This window comes from Apteryx rowi, unplaced genomic scaffold (genome assembly GCF_003343035.1).
Source record: "Apteryx rowi isolate R43461 unplaced genomic scaffold, aptRow1 scaffold_131, whole genome shotgun sequence".
Classification (NCBI taxonomy): Eukaryota; Metazoa; Chordata; class Aves; order Apterygiformes; family Apterygidae; genus Apteryx; species Apteryx rowi.
This window is the reverse complement of record NW_020447542.1, coordinates 1,032,620-1,057,719: the sequence shown is the minus strand read 5'-3', so window position 1 is coordinate 1,057,719 and position 25,100 is coordinate 1,032,620. Positions and strand designations below refer to the sequence as shown.

At 35.8% G+C, this 25,100-nt stretch overlaps 1 protein-coding gene across 6 annotated transcripts in view; it reads left to right on the top strand.

The window, feature by feature from the left end:
* Window positions 1-25,100, top strand: part of CWC27 (CWC27 spliceosome associated protein homolog) — a 114,494-nt gene that overhangs the window by 72,262 nt on the left and 17,132 nt on the right. For 3 of the 6 annotated variants that reach the window (XR_003252001.1, XM_026056442.1, XM_026056443.1), the window contains exons 11-13: window positions 1,819-1,916; window positions 19,402-19,511; window positions 22,635-22,738. Coding sequence is in view for 5 of the 6 variants with exons in the window: in XM_026056442.1 (XP_025912227.1) it covers window positions 1,819-1,916; window positions 19,402-19,511; window positions 22,635-22,738 (312 nt within the window). In the remaining variant the exon portion in view is untranslated. Of the gene's footprint in view, window positions 1-1,818; window positions 1,917-19,401; window positions 19,512-22,634; window positions 22,739-22,945; window positions 24,222-25,100 lie in introns of those variants that run through there. The other 3 variants (XM_026056445.1, XM_026056441.1, XM_026056444.1) reach the window with 3 other exon arrangements.

The following is a 25,100-nucleotide window of genomic DNA, read 5'->3' as shown; positions in this document are numbered from 1 at the left end:
GCTGTGGAAATACTGCCATGAATTCAGAAGCAGATAAAGTGATGTGAGACAGAAGAACATCTCTTCCTTTCAGAAGAACTTAAGAAATATAATCTAACTGGTTTGCCAAAGAGAAGTGTGAGTAGTGCCTGAGATAACAGTGTAGAGGTGATTATCGATCCTGCACTCCAATAGTTTACCAGAAAAGCAGATAGATTCACCATGCTTCATGCCTTTAAGGTACAATTAGATATCAATCTAAAGTTAAGCACATTCTCCACAGCTTCTAGATTCCTGGCATCCTGTCAGTCCTAACAAATTGAGGCATACTGAGCCACAGTCGAACCAGAAATTCAAATGGATTCTTAGGCTTAATTTCTTTAGAAAATTTCTAGATAAAACAGTTTGATCAGTTCTAATGAAGTCATCTAAAAATATTTACATACACGCCCAACTGAAAATATTTACTTACATGTCCAACGGTAAAAAAAACTGAAAATAAAGTACAAAAGAAGTCCTCACCCCACATTTCCTAGCCTTTGCTAAAGGCCGGTATTGTGAGTAGTGGTATTACAGATGAGAATTAAAGTACATAAATAGAGCTCTTAGGGAGATGCTTAAATGGCACATTCCTGCATTATGTCTATTTCTGTGATTTAGTGACTTTGAATACTAAATCAGTCAAAACTGAAAAAAGTAGAAAATCTAAATTAAAAAATATATTTTTTAATTTTAAATAAAAAAATAAAGTAAATACAGATTCTAACACCAGAAAAACTTGAAGTAGTGATCAGTTGCCTTCTACTGGTAACCATTAGAATGGCACAAATGGGCATAAATTGAAATACAAAAAATTCCATTTAAACATTAAAAAACACTTTTTTATAGTAAGGGTGGTCAAGCACTTGTTCAAGTTGCTCGGAGAGGTTATGGAGTCACCATCCTTGGAGATACTCAAAACCTGACTGCACCCGGCCCTGAGCAGCCTGCTGTAGCTGAGCTTGCTTGAGCAGCGGGGTTGGACTACACAGTCCCCAGGGATCCCTGCCAACCTCAGAGATTCTGTGAAGAACTTTTTCCTTCAATTTAATGACAGCCTTGTACAAGAATTGACCTACTGCTTAAATATTTTTGGATAACAACTTTCGACATTCAGCTATTTAACATCTACAGAATTTCATTATCACTGGAAGAGCAAAGAAATAGCTCCTCCCCTAATAAAATAGGAATTTATTTGATATAACAGTACAACAAAATAAGACAGACGTTTCATTTGATATTGGCACATTGACTTGCAACCTTTTGGTTTCTTCTTTCTAATGTTATTAGCTGATCTTTTTTGTAAATATTAAATCGATTTTCATATGTAATAATTTGTCACTCAACAAACTGCATTTTCTGTCCATCTAAGAAATCTAAAATCCTAAGATTTATTACTTTAGTAAACTAAATTTTATAATACATGTAATATTTATTTGGCAGTGTCTCTGTTTCAAATGTTTTTTGTGTGATTTTCATAGTTAAATATTATGATAATACAATGTTAAATTAAAAATACAAGTGGGGGTTCTTTGTTTTATTATTCATGCACTTGACATATTTCTAATGGGCTCTTAAAATAAGTCATCTGTTATGTTCTTTTGCTGTCTTTGCTAATGAAAAGATGAACTTTCTCTAGGTTCTAATTGATTTTTAAGCCAAGTTCCTAGCATCAGTGAGTCAGTACATTCCCTCTGTTTATAGCAGAGATTTACTGCCCATTAACTTTGATTCTGTTTCTCCTGAGTGGCTTTACATTCCCAGAAGATTAAATTCTTGTAAATATTGTTCTCTTTGCAGTGAGGAGCTAAGGAAAGAAGTGCGACAGCTGAAACGTGAACTGCTGGAAGCAAAGCAGAGAAAAGAAGAAAGAGCTGTAAAATCTAAAGAAAAGGAAGGTAAGAGTATATTATAGCAGGTGATGTGTAGATTTCCAGTTAACATTCCAGTTTTAAAGTTGTTTAATATTTTTAACGGAAAAATATGTGGATGAACGTGATCACTATATTGTTGAAATGTAGATTTTTTTTTTTCCCCCAAAGAAAAGAGGGGTTTTCCTTAAAATTGTAGACTGGTAATAACGAAAGGATCCTAGTATATAAATAAGTTATACAGGTAGCATTTGTTCTTTCAAACATTCTTTAGTTATGTATGTGCAGTTGAACAAGTTGCTAGATTTGAAATACTCTTATTATGGTGTATTTTTTGGTTAGGACATACGTGCTCTGACTTGGAAAGCCTTCTTGACATTCTGACTTGGAAAGGTACTTAAATGGACACACGAAGTTACTGACTTAAGACTTTTACAGTTCTTCAGAATGATTCCAATGGAGTCAATGACTCAAATTCAGAAAGTCAGTTTCACATTTATTTTCCATAAACCTTAGCAAAATGAGATCTTTAGATACCCCCTTTTTAGTCAGACAAATTTTGCATTTCATTTCTTACTAAATATGCTCGAGTTGCTAAGTCTGTAATGGTATGTAAGGTACCTGTTTTGGTGTAGGAAGATGTAGCACCCTATATGAGCTGAACTGGAAAAAAATAGGCAAGTTTTCAGGCACTCCAGATTTGTTGAACACTTTTCTGGAGTGGATCCTTGGTCCTGTTTTCAACAATATAAGAAACCTGGAAGAAAATATCAATTCATTGCCAGAAAAATTTATAGTTGACACACGGTTTAAGGAGTGGTAGAAAGTATAACATCATTTTTAGAAAATAACATGGATTTCCTTGAATAATGGGTGAGCTTCAACAGTGACCAGTTTGACAAATTAAGATAGCAGTATCTGGGACTTGTATGAAAACTGGAACCATGTTTTACAAAGTAGGGGCTCTAAAAAGGTTCTAGGAGTCATGCTCAGTCACTAAATGAATGTAAGCTCTCATTGGTAAGACAATGAGTGCAGTTGTTGGACATCTTAAAAAAAGAGCTACGAGTAGAAGTGTAGAAATGAAAGAGAGAAGACCTTCTGTACATATATGGATACATAAATGATACAGAGCAATACTGTGCATGGCAACTGTAGTACCATTACCTAAACATTATCTCTGTTATGGTGCCAGTTACTTCAGAGGAGATATTGCAGCGTAATTAGGAGAAATCTACCTGTCCGGTGACTGGCTAAAATAATACTTGGATGATACTCATAGTTAATACTATGGTATTGTTGTGAAAGATACCTTTTAATCAAGGCCAGGCGGTAGGGAAAAAAGGAGGAAACTGAGTGCTGTATGTGAGGTTTTTCACCTGAGATTTCACCTTCTGTGAAATGAATAACAGATAGAAGATAAACATGTTGAAAATCTATAGCTAACGTCTAACGGTCAAAATAACCCTACTGTTGCTTTTTTGAGTATTGTCAGAGCTCAGGTGTGGTCTGCTCTAGTACCTGGTGAGAAAAGCATATGATAGGAAAGAGCCTATTCAACAAGTTCTTGGAGTACTTAATTAAAAATTCTAAGAATAAGCACATGCTAAAACTTAAGACAAAATTAAAAAGATGCAAAATGAGATGCAGATGGTGAAGGGCAAAATGATTACTGGAAATCATTGTTAAGTACAATAACAACAGAAGAGTGAGCAAGAAAAGAGTTGTTCAAATGCTAAACAAAGAAGAAACAAGCTTGAATGCCTGTTTTACCTCAGTCTTTAGTGGTCAACTTTGATCATATGGTTACATACAGTCAGTGACATAGAAGCAAGCATTCAGGTACAGAACAAACAAACTAGACGCTGTTTAGATAAGGTGCATTAAAATCATCTGAACTTGATGAAATTCGCTGAAGCGTGTTAGCAAGGAGTCCCAGAGATATTGACGCTAACAAAATGGTAACAAAACGCTCCAAGAGAGTAGTTATCAGTTGTTCATAGTCAAACTGGAAAGTGGGGTTCAGAGGAATCTGTTATTAATGATTTGGGAAACAGGATGGAGTACCTTTATTAAATTTGCAGACTGCAGAAAATACGTGGGGCAGGGAAAGGGAAGATAAAAGAAGAAAGAAAGAAAAATGCAAACTTGCATGCTAAGGGTGGAGTTCCACAAGCAGTTGACCAAGTGAAGAGCTGGGTGGCTCACTCCCTTCCCTTGCACTAGTCCTAGTCCACACTGGAGCATTTGCTGATCTGATTCAGTTTATTAAGATGGAAAAAAAACTGTTCCTTTTTTCTTTGCTGGAATAGTTTTGTACCAGGTTAGTGTATTGAATCAGTTAACAGAGGTGAAAAGCCAGGTCAAAGTAAACAGAATATGTGACTTGGAAAAGGGAGTGATTCGAGGGTGAAAAGAGCTCTTTCTGTTGTAGCAAACTGACTTATCCTGTCTTGTGTAACTTCTGCTTAGAAATTATCAGTTGCACAAACACAAGATGTTAGGTACCACTTAGGCAGCTTAGAATCTGGGAAATACAATAAATAGTTAGCTGACTGCAAGTTGACAGTGCCATGCTTTTGAAAAGGACTAAAATGAAATGTTTGAAGAAGGCACGTTGTAAGCAAGGCAGAGTCATTGTCTGTTCAACCTGAGCAGGGCTTCAGCCTGAATGCTTTACCCAGTTTGGGCCATTGCACTTGAAAGAAGGATATAAGGCACCTTAAGAGAGCATACTGGAGAGCAACAAAGATGACTAATGATCTAGAAAGCAGAACGTTTGAAGTTTGTAAGAACTGGGACTGTTTAGTTTAGAGAGGAGATGACTTCGTAAAGGGGTATATTAATGATCTTCAAGAATGTTAAAGGCTACCATGAAGAGGAATTATTCTGTGTAATCCCTGTAGAGAGGTCAGGAGATAATAGTCTTCAATTGCAGCTAAAGAGATTTAGTTTAGATGTTAGGGGAAACTTCCTGAAGGTAAGTATAATTAAGTATTGGAATAGATGATCTAGAGCATGGGTGGAATTTTTAATAGCAGATTAGACCAATACTACTTAGGACTGGTTTAGAAACAGCTGATCCTGCCTTATGGCAGGGATGGGCTTAGGTGTTCTATTTTTCAAGTTTCTGTGAAGCACAACCTATTTAGTAAATCAAAAGAAAGGTAAGCTGTGACTTCTAAGGAGGTCTTGATGGGGACAGAGAAACTGAGCATAATTTTAACAATGATAGTAACCAGATGGAAAAATTACTGAAAAAGTACTTTATTTACTATCACTACGAGTCTTTAAATCAAGCAATTAAAATAATGGCTTTGTAGGTCTGCTAAAATTAGCCAGTAAGGTATTACTTTAGTAAGTAATTTTTCTGTCTTTGCTACATCAGGAATAATAATAGCATATTCTGTGCCTTGGGATGCTGTGTCCACGTTTGTGACATACAGGAAAAACTAAGATTCTAGAAATACATTTTAGATTTTTCAAGGAAAAGGAAAGCCTTTTTTTTTTATTTAAAAATAAATTAAATTTAATCAAAATATCAGCTAAACCAGAATCCACCTAGAAGTATCAAACATTAACATCTAATGAGTAAATAACATGCTTAAACTATTTTGAATACTAAAATAATTAGGTGATGAAACTATCTACAGTCTTCCTGTTGGCTGCTTTTGTGCAGACTTCAGCTGATATCAATAGCATGGCAATTGATGGCAGCAACAATTGACGCTAGTTAGATTTCTTTTCCCGTAGTGCCATCTTTCTGATTAAGTACTGTGATTTGTATAAAGTTCGTTAGTACAAAGTTTTAAATTATCAGTTTTGACTTTTGTATTCTACCCACTGCATTTCAAATATCATTTTCCTGATGTCAGTCACAAGCCTGTCAACTTGTTATCTTCTGAATTGTACAAAACTTCTAATTTGTATGGAAAGAAAAAGTACAGTTGCACGATGAGGCAGTTTCTTGTAAAGGACCAAAGATATTGCAGAGCTTAAGATTAGCAGGAGAGAGTTAAAATTGCAATAGGAATATTAACTAGAAGGTACATCTGCATTAGTATTTTACCACAGATCAGATGTGCTCTTTTGGATGAAGCTACACTGGAAGGTACATGCCAGGAGCACACTAATGACCTCCTGCTGGTAGTCCAAACAGAACACCCCCAAAATATGTAGTGAGGATGTCAGGGCCTTGCCACAGCTGTTTTCTTCCTATTCCACAGTATCACTGGCTAATGTTGAAGTAGCTAAGGCTCTTCTGTCTTTTGTGAATTTCATCCTTAAAACTAGAGGTGGCCCAAAGGCACAAAACAAAATTAAAAAAAAAAGGTCCAGATCTAATTGCCTGAATTTTAAGAATGTTGGAGCCTGTCTGCACTTGCAACGTAGTTTTTATTTTCATCATGGTTCAAATGGAGCTAAAAGTAGTTTTTGGAATTTTCCCTTTTCATTCTAGCCAAATATTCATATTTTTCTCTAAAATCTTATAGAACATTTCAGTGCTGAATAATCAGCTGTGAAGAAGATGCAGATTAAAATTTAGAATATGTGTTTGAACAATTAAGAAGTAGCTTGTGATTGCTAACCTAAAATACTCCTGTCTTATAGCAATGTTGGAATGGTAATTTAAGAAGTGTGGTTTGACTTAGCAATGACGTCTAAACTTGCTTAATGTTATTAATTGTGAAAACACTTAGAGATGTAAATGTTTGTAACTTTTTGTCGTATTAGCATGGTGTAGTATCTTAAACTTGGCTTTGGTCTCTGTAAAGTCATCTCACTATATTGTATTTTATGGTTGGTATATTACAGAAATGAAAACAGGCCTGAGTATTCATAATGGATCTTATGACTACTGGCAAAAAAAGTATTAGAAAACTATGAATTCATTAATCATCAAGAAACAAGTTGATGTCACACTAAATGCTAGATTCTAATACAGGAAATACTAGATTGGGGGGGAAAGTAAACTACAAAAGAGAGTGCTACATGGAGGGAGCAAAAGATGTGAGAATGTCACTGAGAATAAATTGATATATAAATTTTGACAAAGTATCATGTTGCAAAAAAAGAAAAGATACTGAACAATTGAATGGATTGTGGAAATAGATAAAAAACAAACCAAACAAAAGACTAGACAAACTTCTTTATTAGGAGTTATTTAAAAGTTAAATGTGTGTAATTTAGATAGGGAGTGGGATGGGAGGTAGAATATTAAGTATTTAACGATGGTAAACATAAGCAATGAAAAAGTATACCTTTATTGTGACACATGTTTATAACTGGATAACAGAAAAGAATTTAGAGACACTTTGAGTATAATATAATAAACATTTATATTTGAATATAATAAAATCTAACTGTAATAAAACCAAGTGTTGTACCTGAGTAGTTCAACAAAGGCAAGTGCCAGGGTCCTGCTCCTACGGAGGAATAAACCCCATGCACCAGTACAGGCTGGGTGTTGACCTGCTGGAAAGCAGCTCTGCGGAGAAGGACCTGGGAGTGCTGGTGGACACCAAGTTGACCATGAGGCAGCAATGTGCCCTTGTGGCCAAGAAGGCCAATGGTATCCTGGGGTGCATCAGGAATAGTGTTGCCAGCAGGTCGAGGGAGGTGATCCTCCCCCTCAGCCCTGGTGAGGCCACATSTGGAGTACTGTGTCCAGTTCTGGGCTCCCCAGTGCAACAGAGACATGGAGCTACTGGAGTGAGTCCAGCCAAGATGATGGAGGAACTGGAGCATCTCTCTTATGAGGAAAGGCTGAGAGAGCTGGGCCTGTTCAGCCTGGAGAAGAGAAGGCTGAGAGGRGATCTTATCAACGTGTACAAGTATCTGAAGGGAGGGTGTCGAGAGGATGGAGCCAGACTCTTTTCAGTGGTGCCCAGTGACAGGACGTGAGGCAACAGGCACAAACTGAAACACAGACGCTTCCATCTGAACATGAGGAAAAACTTTTTCACTGTGAGGGTGACAGAGCACTGGAACAGGTTGCCCAGAGAGGTTGTGGAGTCTCCTTCTCTGGAGATATTCAAAACCCGCCTGGACGCAATCCTGTGCAATGTGCTCGAGGTGACCCTACTTGAGCAGGGGGGTTGGACTAGATGATCTCCAGAGGTCCCTTCCAACCTCAGCCGTTCTGTGATTCTGAGCAAGTAATTTTGATTGCCCAAAAGTTAAAAGCATTTATTACATCTCACTTAGTTCACATCATTTTTAGTTTATTGGCCTGGATTTTCACTGATGCAATAGAATTGTCAGCATGCAGGATAGCTTGCAGAATATGTAACAGTTTACCTATTGCACATTAGCTTACCTATGAGAAATTGCATATAGATAAAACAGACTGCTATCAGCAAATAACTGTGTGTAGCAGATTTTCCCACTGTTCTCTCCCTAGTCTCTTGGAGGAGTGTGGGATAGAGAGTGAGTTGTGACCTGCCTGAGCGGGTCTGTCTGTGCAGATGGTGCAGATGCTTGCGCAGTGTCTGCTTATGCTCCGAGTTGGCTGGGTTAGAAAAAATGCTAGTTCAGAGGCTGTGTAACTGCATTAATATGACTCTGTGCTTGATTAATAAACACTGCACTTCAGCCAAAACTTGCAACCATAAGGGTAGGAATTCACTAAAGACAATAGAGCAGCAGTGTGAGAATAAGGCTTAGGTCATGCTGAACTTTTTGCAGAATCAGGGCTAAGTCTGCAATGAGGCTATGGCTAGTTGATGGGTGGTGGCAAGACATCTATTTTACATCCACTGACAGATCTTTGTTAATATTGGTATCACATTTAATATCACTACTTGAAATTGTTCATGTTAAATATTTGCTTACTTAAGTTTTTTTCCAAATTCAGAGCATTAAAGAGGATTGGGGGTGAAAATTTAAGTGTTTACATTGTTTAAAGAGGAGGGAGAGAAAAACCTAATTCCCTCCTTACAAGTTTGATTATAACCAGCCTTCCAATTTGTGAATAAGGTTGTTGACTATGCCAGACTGCTGTCATGACCTTACTTTAAATAAGATGTTTTTCTTTTATGTGACATTTGCTGTTGTGATGCCAGAAATTACATCAAACATTATAATTTAAGTGCTGAATTACTTCAGCATTTTGAAGTACTTAATCAAGTATTTGAAAAAGATACATTTTTCAAAGTTTCATAGTGTAAACCCCTGAATATATTTCAGTGAAATTTACAGTAGACAAATACCATCTGCCTAGTTTTTAACTATATGTTAGTTTTAAATATTTTTAAAGGTTTATTTTAATTTTTCTTGTTAGAACAATTTTTAAACAGTCTGTTAATCTTTGGATGATGAAATTTAATTACCACACATGAGAAAACAAAAAACTACTATCTGAGCTGTGGAACCTAACAACTGGCATAGAAACTAACAACAAAATGTAAGAATCCTACTGAGGCCTGAAGTATTTTCTACTTTATTTTTAATTGTGGTAAGGGAAGCAAGTGATTGAAGTGTTTAGAAAAACTTCGGAATGTATCAAGGATCCCAATTTAAGATTGTTATTTAATTAATTGATATATTGACTAATAACTTAAGATTTATTTTATTATTAAATTTACATAATGTTGGTGGCACTTAAAGATGTGTTAGGTCCTGTCTTACCTAGAAAGATCCTTTCTTGAAGTCAGAGATTTTAAGAGAACTGTGCACCCTTGAGAAATCATGCAAATTCCAAAAAGCCAAATTTTGATGGTTTGGGTAATACACAGCAGAAATATATATAAGGATGAAGATTTTGCAGTACATATAGTTGTACTTTGATAAAAGTATGCATCTCGAATCTGTCATCCTTGCAAAGTCTTCTGTTCTATTCCACTATTTCTGTTTTTATTTTTTCCTCAATTAATCTCATAAAATAATACCCAGCATGCCTAGTCAGTCTCTTTCTCTCTGTGGCTGGTAAAAAGAATGCTTTTCTCTTGTCTCCATCTTTCTCTTTGCAAAAGAGGACAAAAGCCTAGTAGTAAGCTAGCTTTCGTTTTAGTGGTAATCCTAAGCATGTGCTCAAAATCAACTGACATTAGAAAATGAATCACATATTAGACTGGGACTTCTGTAAAGGGTGCCTAAAAGCTGTCAAAGTTCAGAAAAGATTCACAGGAGATTTCCATTGTCCCATATTAAAGCCTACATTGCTGCGCAAATCAGTGAGCTCTGCTCATTCAAACAGTGTTTTGAGGCTACAGGAATTACTTCTAAGATTATATTGTTTGAGTTGACTAAATGAACTAGTAAGTTTGTTCTAGGAAAACTCTTGCTTTTTTCACTATAGCAAACTTTAAAATCCAGTAATCAATCCAACCTGGAAGCTCGTACTATAAACAAATGTATTAGGTTATTCATGGATAGTAAATATGTCCAGATTCTTGCTTAACCTGTAAACTCTTCAGGGCAAACACTGGCTCTTCAGGGTCTAATGCAGGCCAGGGCTACAATAATAGTAACTGAATAATAGTTAAAGGTGTGAAGAAAACCAAAGTAATATTAGATTATGCTCAACATAAATATACTGGAAAGTATGTTATAAATTCTTTCAAACAAATGTATTAATTCATATCCTATCTGGTATATTTATCATTTTTATGGCACTTAACAGTAAATTAATCTTTTTATTTTTCATAGGTAGTATTTAAAAATGCTGAAAAAAAAGTCTTTATTCTGGAAGAAGTGTGTTATCTATCTCAGGTCTTAAATATAGAAATACAATTTATGTTCTACATCTGCCACTTCTGACAGGAATTCTATTTGAATTCTCAAAATATTAAGGCATATCAGAATTTTTTTGTAATTCATATGGATTTTGGTTTCCGAAATCCTATTTTCAAAAAAAATTATTCTTTCTTTCTTTCTAAGATTTGAATCTTATTAACATTTTTAAAATCAATACTGCATATATGTACAATTCCAGAATAATGCAATATAAACTGAGTATCACTGAATATCAGAACATGTAACATACTGCACAGGTACAGTTAAGTGTCATAGGCCTCTTACTTTGATATGCAAAAATTGTTCAGCTGTAACTTTTTCAGTTCAAACAAGGAATTGTCCAGGGTTTTTCAGTTTTCCTTTTTTCCCTTCAATATTTATTCTATCTTTACCATATATTTCTTGATATTTCTGTCCAATAGATCTTTTATCACATCAAGTGTGTCATCTGTGTTACTAAAGATTGCAGTTGAGATACTGACAAAAGTTACTTGGTCTGCAGTGCTTAAGAAGTATACAAAGCCCACTGTAACAAATAAACAGGGATGGTCTTGGATTCATTTCGTTGTGCACTCTCCTTGTTATCGCACCTCGCTTATGCATGAACTCGTGATTATATACGCAGAGTACACCACAAGAGTTATAGAATTACTTTTGTGAAGTTCAGCATATCAGGAATGTTTTGTAATGAAAGATGGCTTGGTCTATTTGTCTAAAAATCTGCATGCTAGCTGTAAATCATTGGAGAAATAAAACAAAACTCTGGTTTTCTCTGTCCCAATACATATTTTTTCCTACCGTCTGAAGGTTAGTGTGTTTCTGATAATACTTGGAGCAAATTAAACTGGTTGTTATTCCAGCAAATGTTTTATGCATAACTCCATTATTTCTTCCTAAAAAAAACCCAACAAAATCTCTGGATTTTATACAAGTTCTACCTCTTTTATTACAAGGACAGGCATTATTCCAAGGTTTGTCAAAATTGATACAAATAACAAAATGATAAAATAACAAAATTAATAGTGTGGGAACTTATATACATATTGTAATACATTTGGCTCAAAAATACTGTTACCTTATCATTGCCACTATTTGTGTACGTGCTAAGCCCCACCTGTAATGCCTAGCAATTAGGTCCTATCATTCAGGCAATATGAATGTCAGCCCAAACAGCAATCGTATTGTTCTCGTCTATCACAGTCAGTGGGCCTAGAACTAATGTTTTCTGGTTTTCATAAAACGAAGGTAAAATTCAGTTGCAGTATTCAAAATACAGGGGGACTGATGCAACTTTTGCTGTTTGTTAATTACACTATTAAATTTATCAGGTGTTTTAGGAATTAAGCTTAAAATTCCTTTATCATAAATTAAGTTTTATCACCTGCTCCACTTCCTATTTAGGGTCTGATTCCAAACCGTCAAAAGACTGCCGTTCAGTTCAATAACCTTAGATCAAGTTCTTACGTCTTTGCTACGCTTCTGTAATTTTGTAGTTAAACGCTGACTTCAGTTGAAATGTTCCCAGTTTAAGTGTGAGGAAAATAAACCATTCTGTATTTTTTTTTTAATCAGTCTCTTCCTTTCTGGTTTAAAGACTTCTGAATCTCCTCCTTAGTTCCAGACTATCATTGGAAACCATGTCTCAAACACAGTGTTTTAGGTTAGATTACACCATCAGGCTTGGCATCTGTTACCCCTTAAAGGAATACTTCAGGAAAACAGAATAGCAGAATCTATCTGAAAGAAAATAAATTACTAAAATGCTAAAGTTTTTGTCACAGTGAGATGAAGGATCTCTTGGCAGCAACTCAAACTAGCTGAGGTAAGCAGCAACATACTTAGAAATTCTGTTAAAAGTAGGATTAAGTGTATTTTCAATAGGAAAGGTTGTTTTTTCACCTTCCCTGAGGAGATGATGTAAAAAGAAACTTGTTCAAACGAAGGAAAAAAATCTTTCCTTGCCTGAGGCTACTTACAATTCATGAGGAGATGCCTCTAGGGCAAAAGTGTGCAAGGTCCCTGTAACTGATTTAAACTAGCATCTTCAGCATCCTGCAGTACTTAAAAAAGATATATCTTTGTTATTTCCATGCTGTGCATCTGTGCAATGCCGCTTTCTCATTTTGTTTATCTGAATAAATCCTTAGAGATTCAGGTGTTTTGGAGCCTGAATATTTTAATACAGATGTAATGATCTTATACTTTTGCTGGATCAACAAGCTGAATGTGGGTTAACTGAGCTTGATGTGAAGATTGAGTCCATCATACAGTGCTGTAGGGTTTTGTTTTGTTTTGTTTTGTTTTTTCAACTTATTTGCAAAAGATCTGGAGAGAACGGGAGGTGCTGCCTGGCAGATAGGAAGTAGTAGCCACCTAAACTGTGTTTGCATTTTTAAAGTGTTCTTCCTTTACATGGTTATCTATTCCACATGTTTTGTTTTGTGTGTTAGTTGTCTGGGTTTGTTCATGTAGACGCAAAGTAGTTTTATCAAATTATTTGCTACTTAATAAAGCTGAATGAGTTATTTATATTAAAAAGTAGACAGTACTTGTGGTTTTGAAATTACCTTATTGTATGGAGTTTTCAAAAGTTTTGAAATGTGTTAGAAACTGATTGACTTAGAGGCTCTTGAAAATCCCTCCTGTTGTATTCCTTGCTTTTAATGTGGAGTAATAGGTTGTAAGACCTCATGGAGAAATACAAGCATGTCTTTAAGTGATTTTAATGAAAGGTGCAGAAATATGATGCATACAAGTGCATAACTGTTTTGGTTGACTCACTCTGAAGTTAGTTCAGGAGGGTCTGATTATCTTTCATTTGATTTATAAAAAGGCAGAGAGAGTAAAGTGCAGGACTGGAAAAACCCTGGCAGGAGAGACCCAAGGAACAATAATCTTAAGAGAAAGCTTAAACTGAAATTCAAATTATTTGTGTTAGCAGTAAGTGACAACTAAGTGTGATAAAAATACACAGGCACCGTACTTATGGGAATTTAATCTATTTGTATGAGAATTACATTTGAGCTACTGGAGTAAAATCTTAGTCAAAGATGATGTGTGACTAAGGATCACATCTTCTTTAATGTCAGCATATGTGTATTGTTTGGATCACAGTCTTTAAATGTTTATGGGCAGGTTGAGACTTGCATTTGCATAAGTTTTCAAGAACACTCAGGTCGTTTTTGTCTTTAAAATGTCACAGTTATACTCCTTATTGTAAAGTAGTTGAGATTCTTTTCAAAGCCTCCCGTTAGGCAAATATCTCCTGAAAAGTTGTTTTCCATAGGAAAGTTGGTAGTTTTGTAGCTCAAATTGTTTATCTAAAGGCTAAACATTAGTGAAACAAGGCAGATGTTGTTTCCACTAGTCAACAAGTTTGATTGGATACACTCGTTTACGCAAAAACCATGGTGTTTGTCTTCACAAGGGTTTGGTCTTGAATTAAGAAATTTTTTTTATTTTATTGGTAGAAAAGGCTGAGAAAATAGGGGGAAAGATGGAGCTGAGCCATTATGATTTGTAGTTTTATACTGTACTTCATTATTCTTTTCAGTTCATCCTGTATTATGACGCATGAGATTTTATGGCAGATTTTATTTTATTCATGCAGCTGTTTAATCATTCCTAAATTTCTGTGTATATGCTTTTATCTTTTTTTGGCCATTCTAGAAGATTTTTTTCTTTCCTTATCTTGCTATTGCTGTTAATCCTCTATTTAGTCTCTGTTATATCCAGTATGTCAACTGGAAAACAGGGCAGGGGGGACAGCTCTGTGTGGTATTGTGAATATTCTATTAAAATGTTTTCCCAGTTATTCTTTAAATACATACATGTAATGTATTTATTTATCCTAATTGATAAGAGAGTTTATTTATAAAATTATATAAACAATATATATTTGATATATAAATACTACAAATTTATTTCCTCTTATTCTGACATGCTGTGTTTATGAACTTTATAGAAAGCGTTAAAAAAACTGAGAGAAAATTTCTGATACTAAGGTAAATTTTTCTCTGTATAGTTGTAAGCAGTCATCCAAAAAAACTGATAAAGGATTTGATTTAAATTTATACTTCAGCAGGCTGTATATACTGAAATCTGTTGCACCAACTTCCCCCATAAATATTTACTTTTTCATCTTTTGGAATGGACTTCTGAACAGTTGTTTCTCAGGCAGAAAGGAGGATTTATTCTTCTGTTCATTATTAGGAATAACAATCTTGTAGATATCTGTAAATATGTTTCAAGTATACTAAACCAATATGTGAAATGTCTTTAATACCATTCAAGAAGAAGAAAATGTGAAAGGAAGGTGTTGATCAATTTTCAAATTTATTTAAAATATTAATTTATCACAGTAGTGGATATTCTGTGAAAAAGAAACTGTTGAAGATAAATGAGAGTAGCCGTTGGCTAGTACACATGTACTTTGTTACTACAGAGTCCTTTCCTGATTGACAAGATGGAATAGTAAATAGTTAATAGTAAAAAAAAATGTTGGTACTAAATGAAGAAGTGATTGAGATTGCAACAAAGAGTGGAGTATTGGTGACAGGTAGAAAACCAGATCTTCGAATACAAAGTATGTTTGTCATTTAATTCCATAGCATCTTAATAGTACTTTACATAACACTTTTAATCCTGGATCTGCCAGAGCAGGTTGACTGTTCCATCTTACTTGTTCCTCTGGCTTTCTACCACTCTTTACTGCTCATTAGGGTCGGTCTTGTTTAATCCTATGTAGGGAACAGCCTCTCTCAACAAAGAGCCAGAGGATGGAAACAGTTGTTATCTTTTTCTTCCATTTCCTTCTCTTCTGACAGAGGCCTCCCTTGGAGGAGTAAGGCATATTCATAAGTATTCTTAATTCTGTAGCACAAAGGTCTTGAGTGCTAAAATCTGTTGATCACACCAAAGGACTCGTCACCTATTATTCCTCCAGCGTTATCTGGACTAGTTACACAGCATACATGAAAGGAACAGCCCCCATTCTTCAGTCCTTGTATCTTGGCAGATGTGCCCATCTCCATACTGCTTCTGAGATATAGGAGTCTTCCAGATGTTGTTTTGCCACTGAGGTGCCGTTTCCAAGCATTCAGAAGGATCAAGCTCTTATTGCCTGTAAGGACAATCATGTTTGCTGGAAAGAAAAGAAAGTTCCCCAGAAAACTGAGACTAAACTTTCCAAAAACTTGGTATGCATTCTTGGAAATTCATCAGCTGATCATGGATGAAATCATGGGCTCTGCTAAGATGCTCAGGAGGAAATACTGTCTTCCCTCAAAAAAACAGAAAGATACAGAAACTGCCAAGATGTGCAAGAGTTTTAAATTCTTATATTTTCCCTTTTATTTCCCCACCCATTATTTCTGGCAGATACTGCAGCTTGAGTGGGGGGAAAAAGTCATGATTTGGGACCATGATCAAAAAGTAGTTGATCACTTGGACAAGAGTTGGCTTTTAAAAGCCCCCTTGTTTTGCCTTTGAGACTGCCAGCTGTGTTCACTCTTTGATAGATCTTACTTCTTCACCACTTTGCCCTGTGTAGATTTGAGGAAGTAATTACAGCTCTGTCCCATATCCTCCTAACTTCTTGGCCCTAACTGACAGTTCATGCCAGCCTGTCCATCCAAAGCTTATGGGCTGGTTTGGATTATTTATTCCTTAGATCACTTCCTTTCATTTGGCAGGAAGTAACTGCTTTGATAGTCATGTGACCCATAATTTGATGGAAAGAACTACTCGGTAACCATGGGAGAGTATTGTTTCTATTGCCCTCCTTCCATATAGGACAGCTGTGATGGACAGTTTGCTCCTGGAATAGAAGTTTACATGGATGACCTAGGAGCTTAGGATTACCTGTCACCATAGGAGAAGAAACTATAAATCAGTGTCCCAGAACCCAGAAGTGTTGTGAAATGCCTGAAGAGTACTCTGCTCTGCCCTTTCAGGGTCATCATGTACACACAGTGATGGACATTGCCAGCATGATGCTCCTCCTCAACAGGTCAGATGGTCTGAAGTCCTCACTACTCTGCAAAGCAGCAACAAACTGTGACAGAAACTTGAATCACCTGGTAGTAGTTTGCTTGTTATGCACTCTGCATACCTCTGTAGGTGATTGGCCTCTCAGCTAAATCATAAATGGGAGATCTGCTCTAATATTCTCAAGACTGTTTTCCAGGATCATGAATGCCCTAGGTTAGATTTGTTCACCTCAGGTGCCATCAAAAACAAAGTTTTGGCTCTCATGCCAGTTCCTTGCTTAGAGGTCAGGATGACATGCATTTACCTTTTTACACATCCCCCTACCAGATCCCTTTGATTCCAAGAGTGTTGGTCAGTGTAAAGTAAAGGAGGTGCTGATGGTGCCATTTATCCCTGTCTAACAAGACAGTTCTGGTCTCACCCTCTATTTCATGTGTAACCTAGGAAACTCTTCCTTCCTCATCCTGTCTCACTTGTAATCTAAATTAATATCACTGTTTTTCTAATCTTTCCATGTTATTCAGAATTAACATTAGGAATTAATTTCTGTATTAGTTTTAGGAGATATCCAAGCCCATGATATATCTCACCTAGGAAGATATATATCTCAATTTTAATTTCCTTATAGTATTATTTCATAGCTAAATAATTACTTTGTTCTTTCTGCTGCCTTTTCTAAGTTAAAGATGGAGAAAAATAATAAAATCTGGACATTATATATTGGGGAGAAACTTTAAAACACTAAATCCCAACTTTTAAAATCCTAACTTGTCCCTTTAAAGTAAAGATAGATTTCATTAACATACTTTGAAAATCATTTTGCTCTTATTTTAATGAGTTACTTTTTTGTGGTCAGCCACAATGACTCTAAATTAAGAAACTGATTGTTTTAAATACACCCTTTAATTCGCAGAGCATTCATAAAGTATCTAGTATGATTTTAAATCACACCATGCAGCTGAATGTTGACATAATTTAAATGTCATAGCAGTAGTTAATTCCAGATAAGGTCTCAAAATAAATTTCACAAAATTCTGCGATGAAAGTATTAATGTTTTCCTTCTCACTGTGGCAGTTCCAACAAATTCCCTAATCCCAAATCCCTAAAAATCCATTTTCCTATAAAATAGATTCTTCAACTGTCTTTTAAAAAAGTACTTTGTACAAAAGCATGCACTGTCCATTCTCTTACCCAAATCATTATGTTTTCAGTTATTAATGGTGCCTTATTAATTGACTAGTGACAATTTATGTCACTTCTATAGCATGTTTGATTTTATATCACTTGAATATAAAGTGCTATAAAATGAATCATGCAAGTCTTGAAAACATAGACCAGATGACATTAATACACAGATTTTCAAAAGGAAACAAAAGATTCCAGTTTCCTCTAGGAACAGTGCTCAATACCGGAGGCTGTACCAGCTCTGAAGTAAGAAGAAGAAGAAGAAGAAGAAGAAGAAGCCAGTATCTCAGTATGGCACTGGCTTTATGACTTGGTTGATAACATTTCATTATTCCTCCTTAGATCCTCTCCCATAGAGGTTCTGTTTAGACTGACATTCCCCAGCTTGTTTTCTACTTTATTGCTCCAAAGTATAGTACTCTGTGCTCATCCTTACTCAACCATCTGCACCAATTTAATTTCAAACCACTGCTCCAGTTCATGAAGATCTTTTTAATTTTAGTTTTGTTCTCCAGTCTGTTTGTATCCCTTGGTTTCTCTTGCTTTGATATTGCCTTCAAAGTTAATAGAGGTACATTATATTGTATTTTTCAAGTGATTCTTGAAAATACCAATAATATTGGACCTGAGACAGACTCCTGGGGATCCCCACTTGTTTTTTTTTCTTTTTACTTAGACTGTGAACCTTTATTAACTGCTCTCAAAGTATGTTTTCCCAACCATTTATGCACTCACTCTACAGTAGTTTTAATCAAGGACATGTTTCTGGAGGTTGCTTATGAGAAGGTCATGTGCGAGTGTGTCAAACACCTGAAGTCAAGATAGATGACATCTGTCACTTCATCTGTGTGGGAATTATCCTGTTATAGGAGATATAGCTGTAAGACAACAAATTTTGCTATCGCAAATGGGTGTGTATTCACCATATGAAGTTGAATATGAAAGAAAAAAGAATCAATTATCGTGAGCACCAGCAAGGAGCCCTTTCTCAGTAGAATCCAGAAGATATCTTCACATAACTCTATATTCACACAGCAGGTATTTTTCTGCTTCATGAAATCTCCTTTTCAAGATTTTGCACTTAGTAATCTTTGTGTATGCACACAAAGATGTTTCTTCTGCGAAAGTAAAGTTTTATAAATAGCACCCTTCCCATGCTGTAGTAATGTAATAGTTTTCAGAGGCAACATAGGGTAAAAGAAATGTTTCTTTAAAATCAACTGTAATTAATGTCATTTTAAAGGGGCAAACTAATTTGGCTGTTCAAGAAAGGTGATCAGAAATTAAGGTAAATTTGTTAAAAGAATTTCAGTAGTTCTCAATTCGGATCTTAACATCAGAGTTTTTATTTCTGTTACCCTGCTTTCACTGGCTCTATAGCAAAATAAAATTGACACATGAATTTTTGGACTTGCTGACTACCCAATACCTTTTTTTTGAAAGTAGCAAATCTTTCTACTTGCTGAGAACGCAATACATCTGAAAGATTTTAAGGAAGTGTTTTGCCTGGTATTTCAGAAATCACACAGACTCTTCAAAATGATATTAAATCATAAAACCCAATTTAATTTGTTTAACAAAATGTGTTTCCTTATTCAGAGGAGGAACCTGCTCCAAATAGTATTGTTGAAGAATACCTTCAGGAGAAGAGAAGATACGAAGACAAGCGGAAGCAGCAGCCAAAGAAAGGGGTCTCTCGTGAAGATCAGGTAAGAGTTTGACAAACTAAGGAGGAAAAAAAGACTCAGAGTTCTGAAAAGTTTTATTATTCATTTGTATAAAAATTTAAAAATCTTACATGTTTCCTATGTTTCATTTTATATAAAATGAAGAATCTTGTTATAATTTCATATATAAATAGGGGGGAGGGGTGATGCTCTTTGATCCTATTTGTATTACTCAGGTACACAAGTAAGTGACCTTTTATGCTCTAAGTTTCCTGACCAAAACCTATCAGTTTTTATATGTGAAAGTGCCATCAGTTTAGTCACTAAAACTGAAAAGGAAAAGCTGCCCATGCAGAGCTATTCTTGATTACATTTACCAGGAGTCTGCTTTTCTGTACAGTGCTTTCCTTGGCTCTGCAGCTTTCTGTAAGATAACATTGGGACAGAAGTTTGCATGCTTGCTGAAAAAGCTGTATATTTTACATTTCAACTTATATTTTAAAGAGATTAAATTCATCCCTACCTTTGGGTGTTATGAAATCAACAAAAAATAGCTTCTAACTGCACTGTAGAAAAACTTTTAAAATATAATTAAATTTATATTGCAAAGTCAGTTTGAATGTAGGTAGACTTTAGTGCGCAAATATAAGCAAAGGTAAGTTTGATATAAATATTTGTTTTTTCTAAAATTGCAAAGTTTGGACCTATTAAATATATGAAACTGCTTGGGAAGTGGAAAATAGCATTAATCTAAAATCTGATGCATATGTTTATAAGAACATGTCAGTTCAGCAATGAAGATGTTCATATTCAACTGCTTAGACTGAAAGAGTTTGGAAACTTGAGGCTTAATAACTTCAAAGGAGGGGTTGACAAACCTTTATACGTGTAGCAAGCTGATTTAGCTCTAAACTAAGAAGTTTTTGGAAACTTTGTAAATTCGAAAACCCATTAACTTTGAATCAAAGGGTACTAAGCCTCTGTTGGCAAATTAGATCAGGGACTTAAAACACCTTACTGTGAATTTACATCAACCCTGTCCTGGGTATCACAGGAACACAGGACGAGATGACAGGAATATATTTTTTAGTAGATGATAATTTTATTTATATAGCCCGGCTAGGAACTATTCAGCAGTAATTAATCTAGTTCTTCGTAATCCATTTCACTTGTGAAGGGCCTCTTTTAGCCTCACATCTCTCCTACCGGGTCCTACAACACAATACTATTTTCCTCCCTCTGTACAAGAGTTAAAGAGGGGAGGAGAGGTACATGTCTCCTTAGAATTCCAGACACTGGAAGTCCTAACCTTACAATATTACCAGCATGAATTTATAAAGAAATGTGATCTTCATGATGGCATCTGAGCACACCCTGTACAAACACCTACTAAGATATTCCAAAGTTATTTCTATAGTCTAGTCAATATACAGGAGTGTGGCACCAGACAAAAATAGACGAGACGTGGAATGTGGCTTTGGTTGGTCAGAATTTTATGTAAAAGAGGTTAGTTTGTTCTCATCTGATGGCTTAGGCAAAGATTGCCATCTCAGATGTTAGAAGTATGGGGTTTGTCTGCAATAGTATGAAAAACTATAGAACTTGTAGGATATGCAGGCTCAAAATATTCCTGAAATTTTTCTCTCCCCCATCTTAAACAGAAGATTAAACAGGAAATAAAAAGAATAAATGCAAAAAATCTCCAAAACCCACTACTGGCAGTGCTAAAATATGTTTTTAAAGAATTCAAAAGCCAGAAAACCCCTAAAGTTAAGATTGCTCCCAGAAGGAAATTTGACTCCAGTGAACACTTCTGGTATTTCCTATTTCTGTTTTCTATTCTTGTTTGATTTTTATTCTTTTAAATTTGAAAAACTTGACCAAACAAAACTAAACAGCTATACAAAGGTGTTTTACAACATAGGTGGCCAACCTATCACCTACAGATCAAATGTAGTCTGCCACATAAATTCAGACAAGCACCTATTCCCTGACACTTTCCTTTCCAGGAACATCTCAAATATCAGCAAAAAAACAAGCTGTGGGCTGTGCAAATTATTCTTGCAGTCTACCCTTTTTTGGAAGAGCCCTGTGACCCCTTTCCCATCACAAGACTTAAGCATATAATTCCCATGTAATCTAAATCTCTTCTCAGGTGATCAGGAGAAACAAGCCATACTTCATGATCCTCAGGTGGCACCTGAGATGCAGTGAGCTTTGCTCTAGCTGGAAGACTAGGCAATGTTATTCACAGAATAAAATACCAGATCCACATCGCTATGAGCTTGGTGTGCACAGCATAAGAACCTGTATGTGTAGAATTAGTTTAAGTGGTTCCTTCTGTTCAAGACAAAGGCTTTGGATTTTTTTTAATGTCAATATAGAATTTAAAAGATCAGCAATATAAAGTATATAGATATCAACCAACCTAGCTCTTCCAAGCTTGAATCATCTGTAATTTATGCAATGGATTGCTTTACTAGAAGAAAATGACAGGCTCAAACAGTAAAATTTGTTGTCAGTGATCAGTGTTGTTTTATCAGCTATTTTGTTCTGTAAATATAGCAATAAGTAATTGCTCCTTAAATATGTATTTTGATCTCAGCAGATGGCCATACAGGCACTCATGGACACAAAAATTGTTTCCACTGTGCTGAAGATTTCTTGTATTCCATTAAAATGCATATACATAAGATTTGTTAATATACTAACAATACAAGCTCTCTAAAGAGTGGGGTTTTTGCTGGAGAATTAATAATTTTCTTCTGCAGCTGAATGTTCCAGGAAGAACCAGGAACCAGGAATATGTAGGAGAATGTGTAGACAAATATGCTTTTGCATATCTAGCCAGTACAGTTTAAAAAATCAATCCCATTTTTTAGTCGCTGTATCTGAGCTGAAGGTTCCTATACCCGCAGTTGACATGCTGTACCTGATCATGTATGTGATTAATTTAAATCTTTTTCAACCAGTATGTATATCTCTCTCTGTCTGTCTGTCTCTGTCAAAACCATTTCTCTGAAGTAGAACTGATCAGAGAAGATTTCTCTTCCATCTCCTTTTACTATTTCTCAAAGTAATACTGGTTTAAAGGTGTTGTGCACACCTGTTGTTGTTAGGAAAAAAAAAAAAAAAACTTCGCTAAAACCATGTATTTAATTTCAGACGCTAGCACTCTTAGACCGATTTAAATCAAAGTTAACCCAAGCAATTGAAGAAACTCCTGAAAATGAGGCTTCTGAACCTGAAGGAGAAAATGATGAAGGATGGTGAGTTTTGGGGGGATTTTGATTTTTGTTTGTTACGGTTCGTCAGTTTGAGGAAAAGTAACACTCGTAAGTTTTCATTTGTTTTGCAAACCAGGGTTGTCTTTCAGTTTAGTCAATCCTTTTTTTTCTTTTTTAATCTATTTACTACCATTTCACTTGTTAGTTGCACATTTAGTTACTTGTTTCTTTGCCTTACTCTTCCTTCAGGGCATCATTATGAGTAAACAAGGTTGCATGTTTTCTGTRCCAATCACCTCCAGCAGAAAATAAGCTGTAAGAGGAGTTAACAGCATCCCCTGCCTTAAAAATTATTCTTTTACTTCTGTTTCCATATCACTATGTGCTTCTGAAATCCTACTGCACTAACATAGTCTTGAACTTAAGGAATAGCAAAATCACCAAATGTGAAGAAATGGATGCAGCAGGAGTCAGCTAAAACATACTATTAGTATTCTGGAAAATAAGGAGAGAGAGTAGAAGATGTGTTGCTGTGTGTAGTCCCAAGTCATACTAAAACTCCATATTGGGGATGGGAATTGTTTTATGATTGTTGATTGAGATAACGATAGACTCACATTAAGTAGGAAGTGACTCCTTAAGAAATGATGATGCACTGGAATTAAGAAAGGCACTATAAAAATTACAGCCTCGACAGCTCCCAGTCAAGGAAGCAGCCTATACCGTGTTTTTGGATGTTAATCCTCCATCAGAAGAACCCACCTTTTGTAGGGGAGGGGAAAAATCAACATGATTTGGAGTGCGATCTTGAAGCCCTTCACTGGAAGCTATTAGATAATAATATGTGCAAAAAAATATTAGAAAAAGCAAAAAAAACCCACAGCAAAGATGTTTTGTAAGGACTTGTCATTTTTAGTAAGACAAGCAATATAGTTGGTCTAATAAAATGTACTATCTCTGACTACAACTTTTTCTTTAGCTATATCTTTAAACTAATAGATCTATAACAAACCTACTGCTAAAACAGAAACTTTAACAAAGCTCTTGGCAAGTGTTTTAAGACAACAGATATTTCTATATCTCAGATAACTTAAGTAAGCAAAAATTACTCTCATCATCTTCCTAAAGACTCCCTTCTTGTGAGAGGGAAGCCTGCTCCCAGGTTTCCAGTATATTCTACCTGCCCTCAAATCCCCAAACTAGCAAACTAGTAACTAGACCTTAAAAAAAAAAAAAAAAAAGAATTACAGTGATGAAAAACACAAAAAGATTCTAAAATACATTAGAGTCTTTTTAAATAGAATATAAGTGGTATAACTCAATGTTGATTAAGTGAAAACTTTAAGATAACCATGTAAGATGTATTTTTTTCTCAGATGAGAAGCCATTTAACGTTTGTAGGAGGTACAGATTGTCTGAATAAGTTTCTTGTACTGTCATTCCACAAATGAAAAAGATGTGCATGTTGAAGTGAGAAAAGACATAAAAAAAGAGTAGGAGGAAATATATATGATAATATAAGATATAAGAATATATAAGATAATATATGCAAGAAAAAAATGTTATTGACTGATGGGCGAGTGAGGAGTTAACAGGACTGAAGTTTGTCAAGTGATATGCAAAAGAACTGATAGCACCAGAGCTGAAGTGCGCAAAGCTGCTGAACAGAGGAGTTAACAGGACTGAAGAAGTCTGCCAACCGATATGCGCAAGGACTGATACRCGCAAGGCTGCGGAACGGCAGCATGAACAAGACTGAAGAGGTCTGCCGCCTGGGATCTGCACGGACCCCCGCGGAGGGGAGAAGCAATACGGAGGTGTTGGGGTCTTGCCTCGCCAGCAGGGTCCTCCCGAGCAGACAAACAGACAGTCCTGTGACTGCGAAACTCGCAAAAGTCAGCAAAAGCAGTGTTTGCCCAGAGCCCCAGCCGTACAAAAAGAGACTTGGCAGCTAGGAGAGTTTGAGCAGGGACGGGAACGTGACCTGATCATCCTCTCCGGCTGGACCGTGAGTATTTCCCCCCCCCCCCCCTTTTCCTGGGACGCTGGGTTAAGGTAACTCCTCGAGGTTGAGAGCCCTCTCACTAGGAGAGTGAACAAGAAAGCTTTCAAGCAGGGATAAACAGTGCTTCCAATTAATAGCGCAGTAATTGACTGTTTCGGGTTATCCTTTCTAAATTAGTAACTGATGGGTTTGTGTTATCCTTTCTAAATTAGTAATCGCATTATTTTAATGGATGTTACTAATCCAAGAACTTGTGTGAGGAAATAAACATTTATTATTATTATTATTATTATTATATTACTGTCTTAGTCTTGCTATCAAACCTTCATAGCATGATAGTGCGACATTGACATCTTAACTCATAATTTTTCCCCACAATAAATGAAAAAGGAAATACTT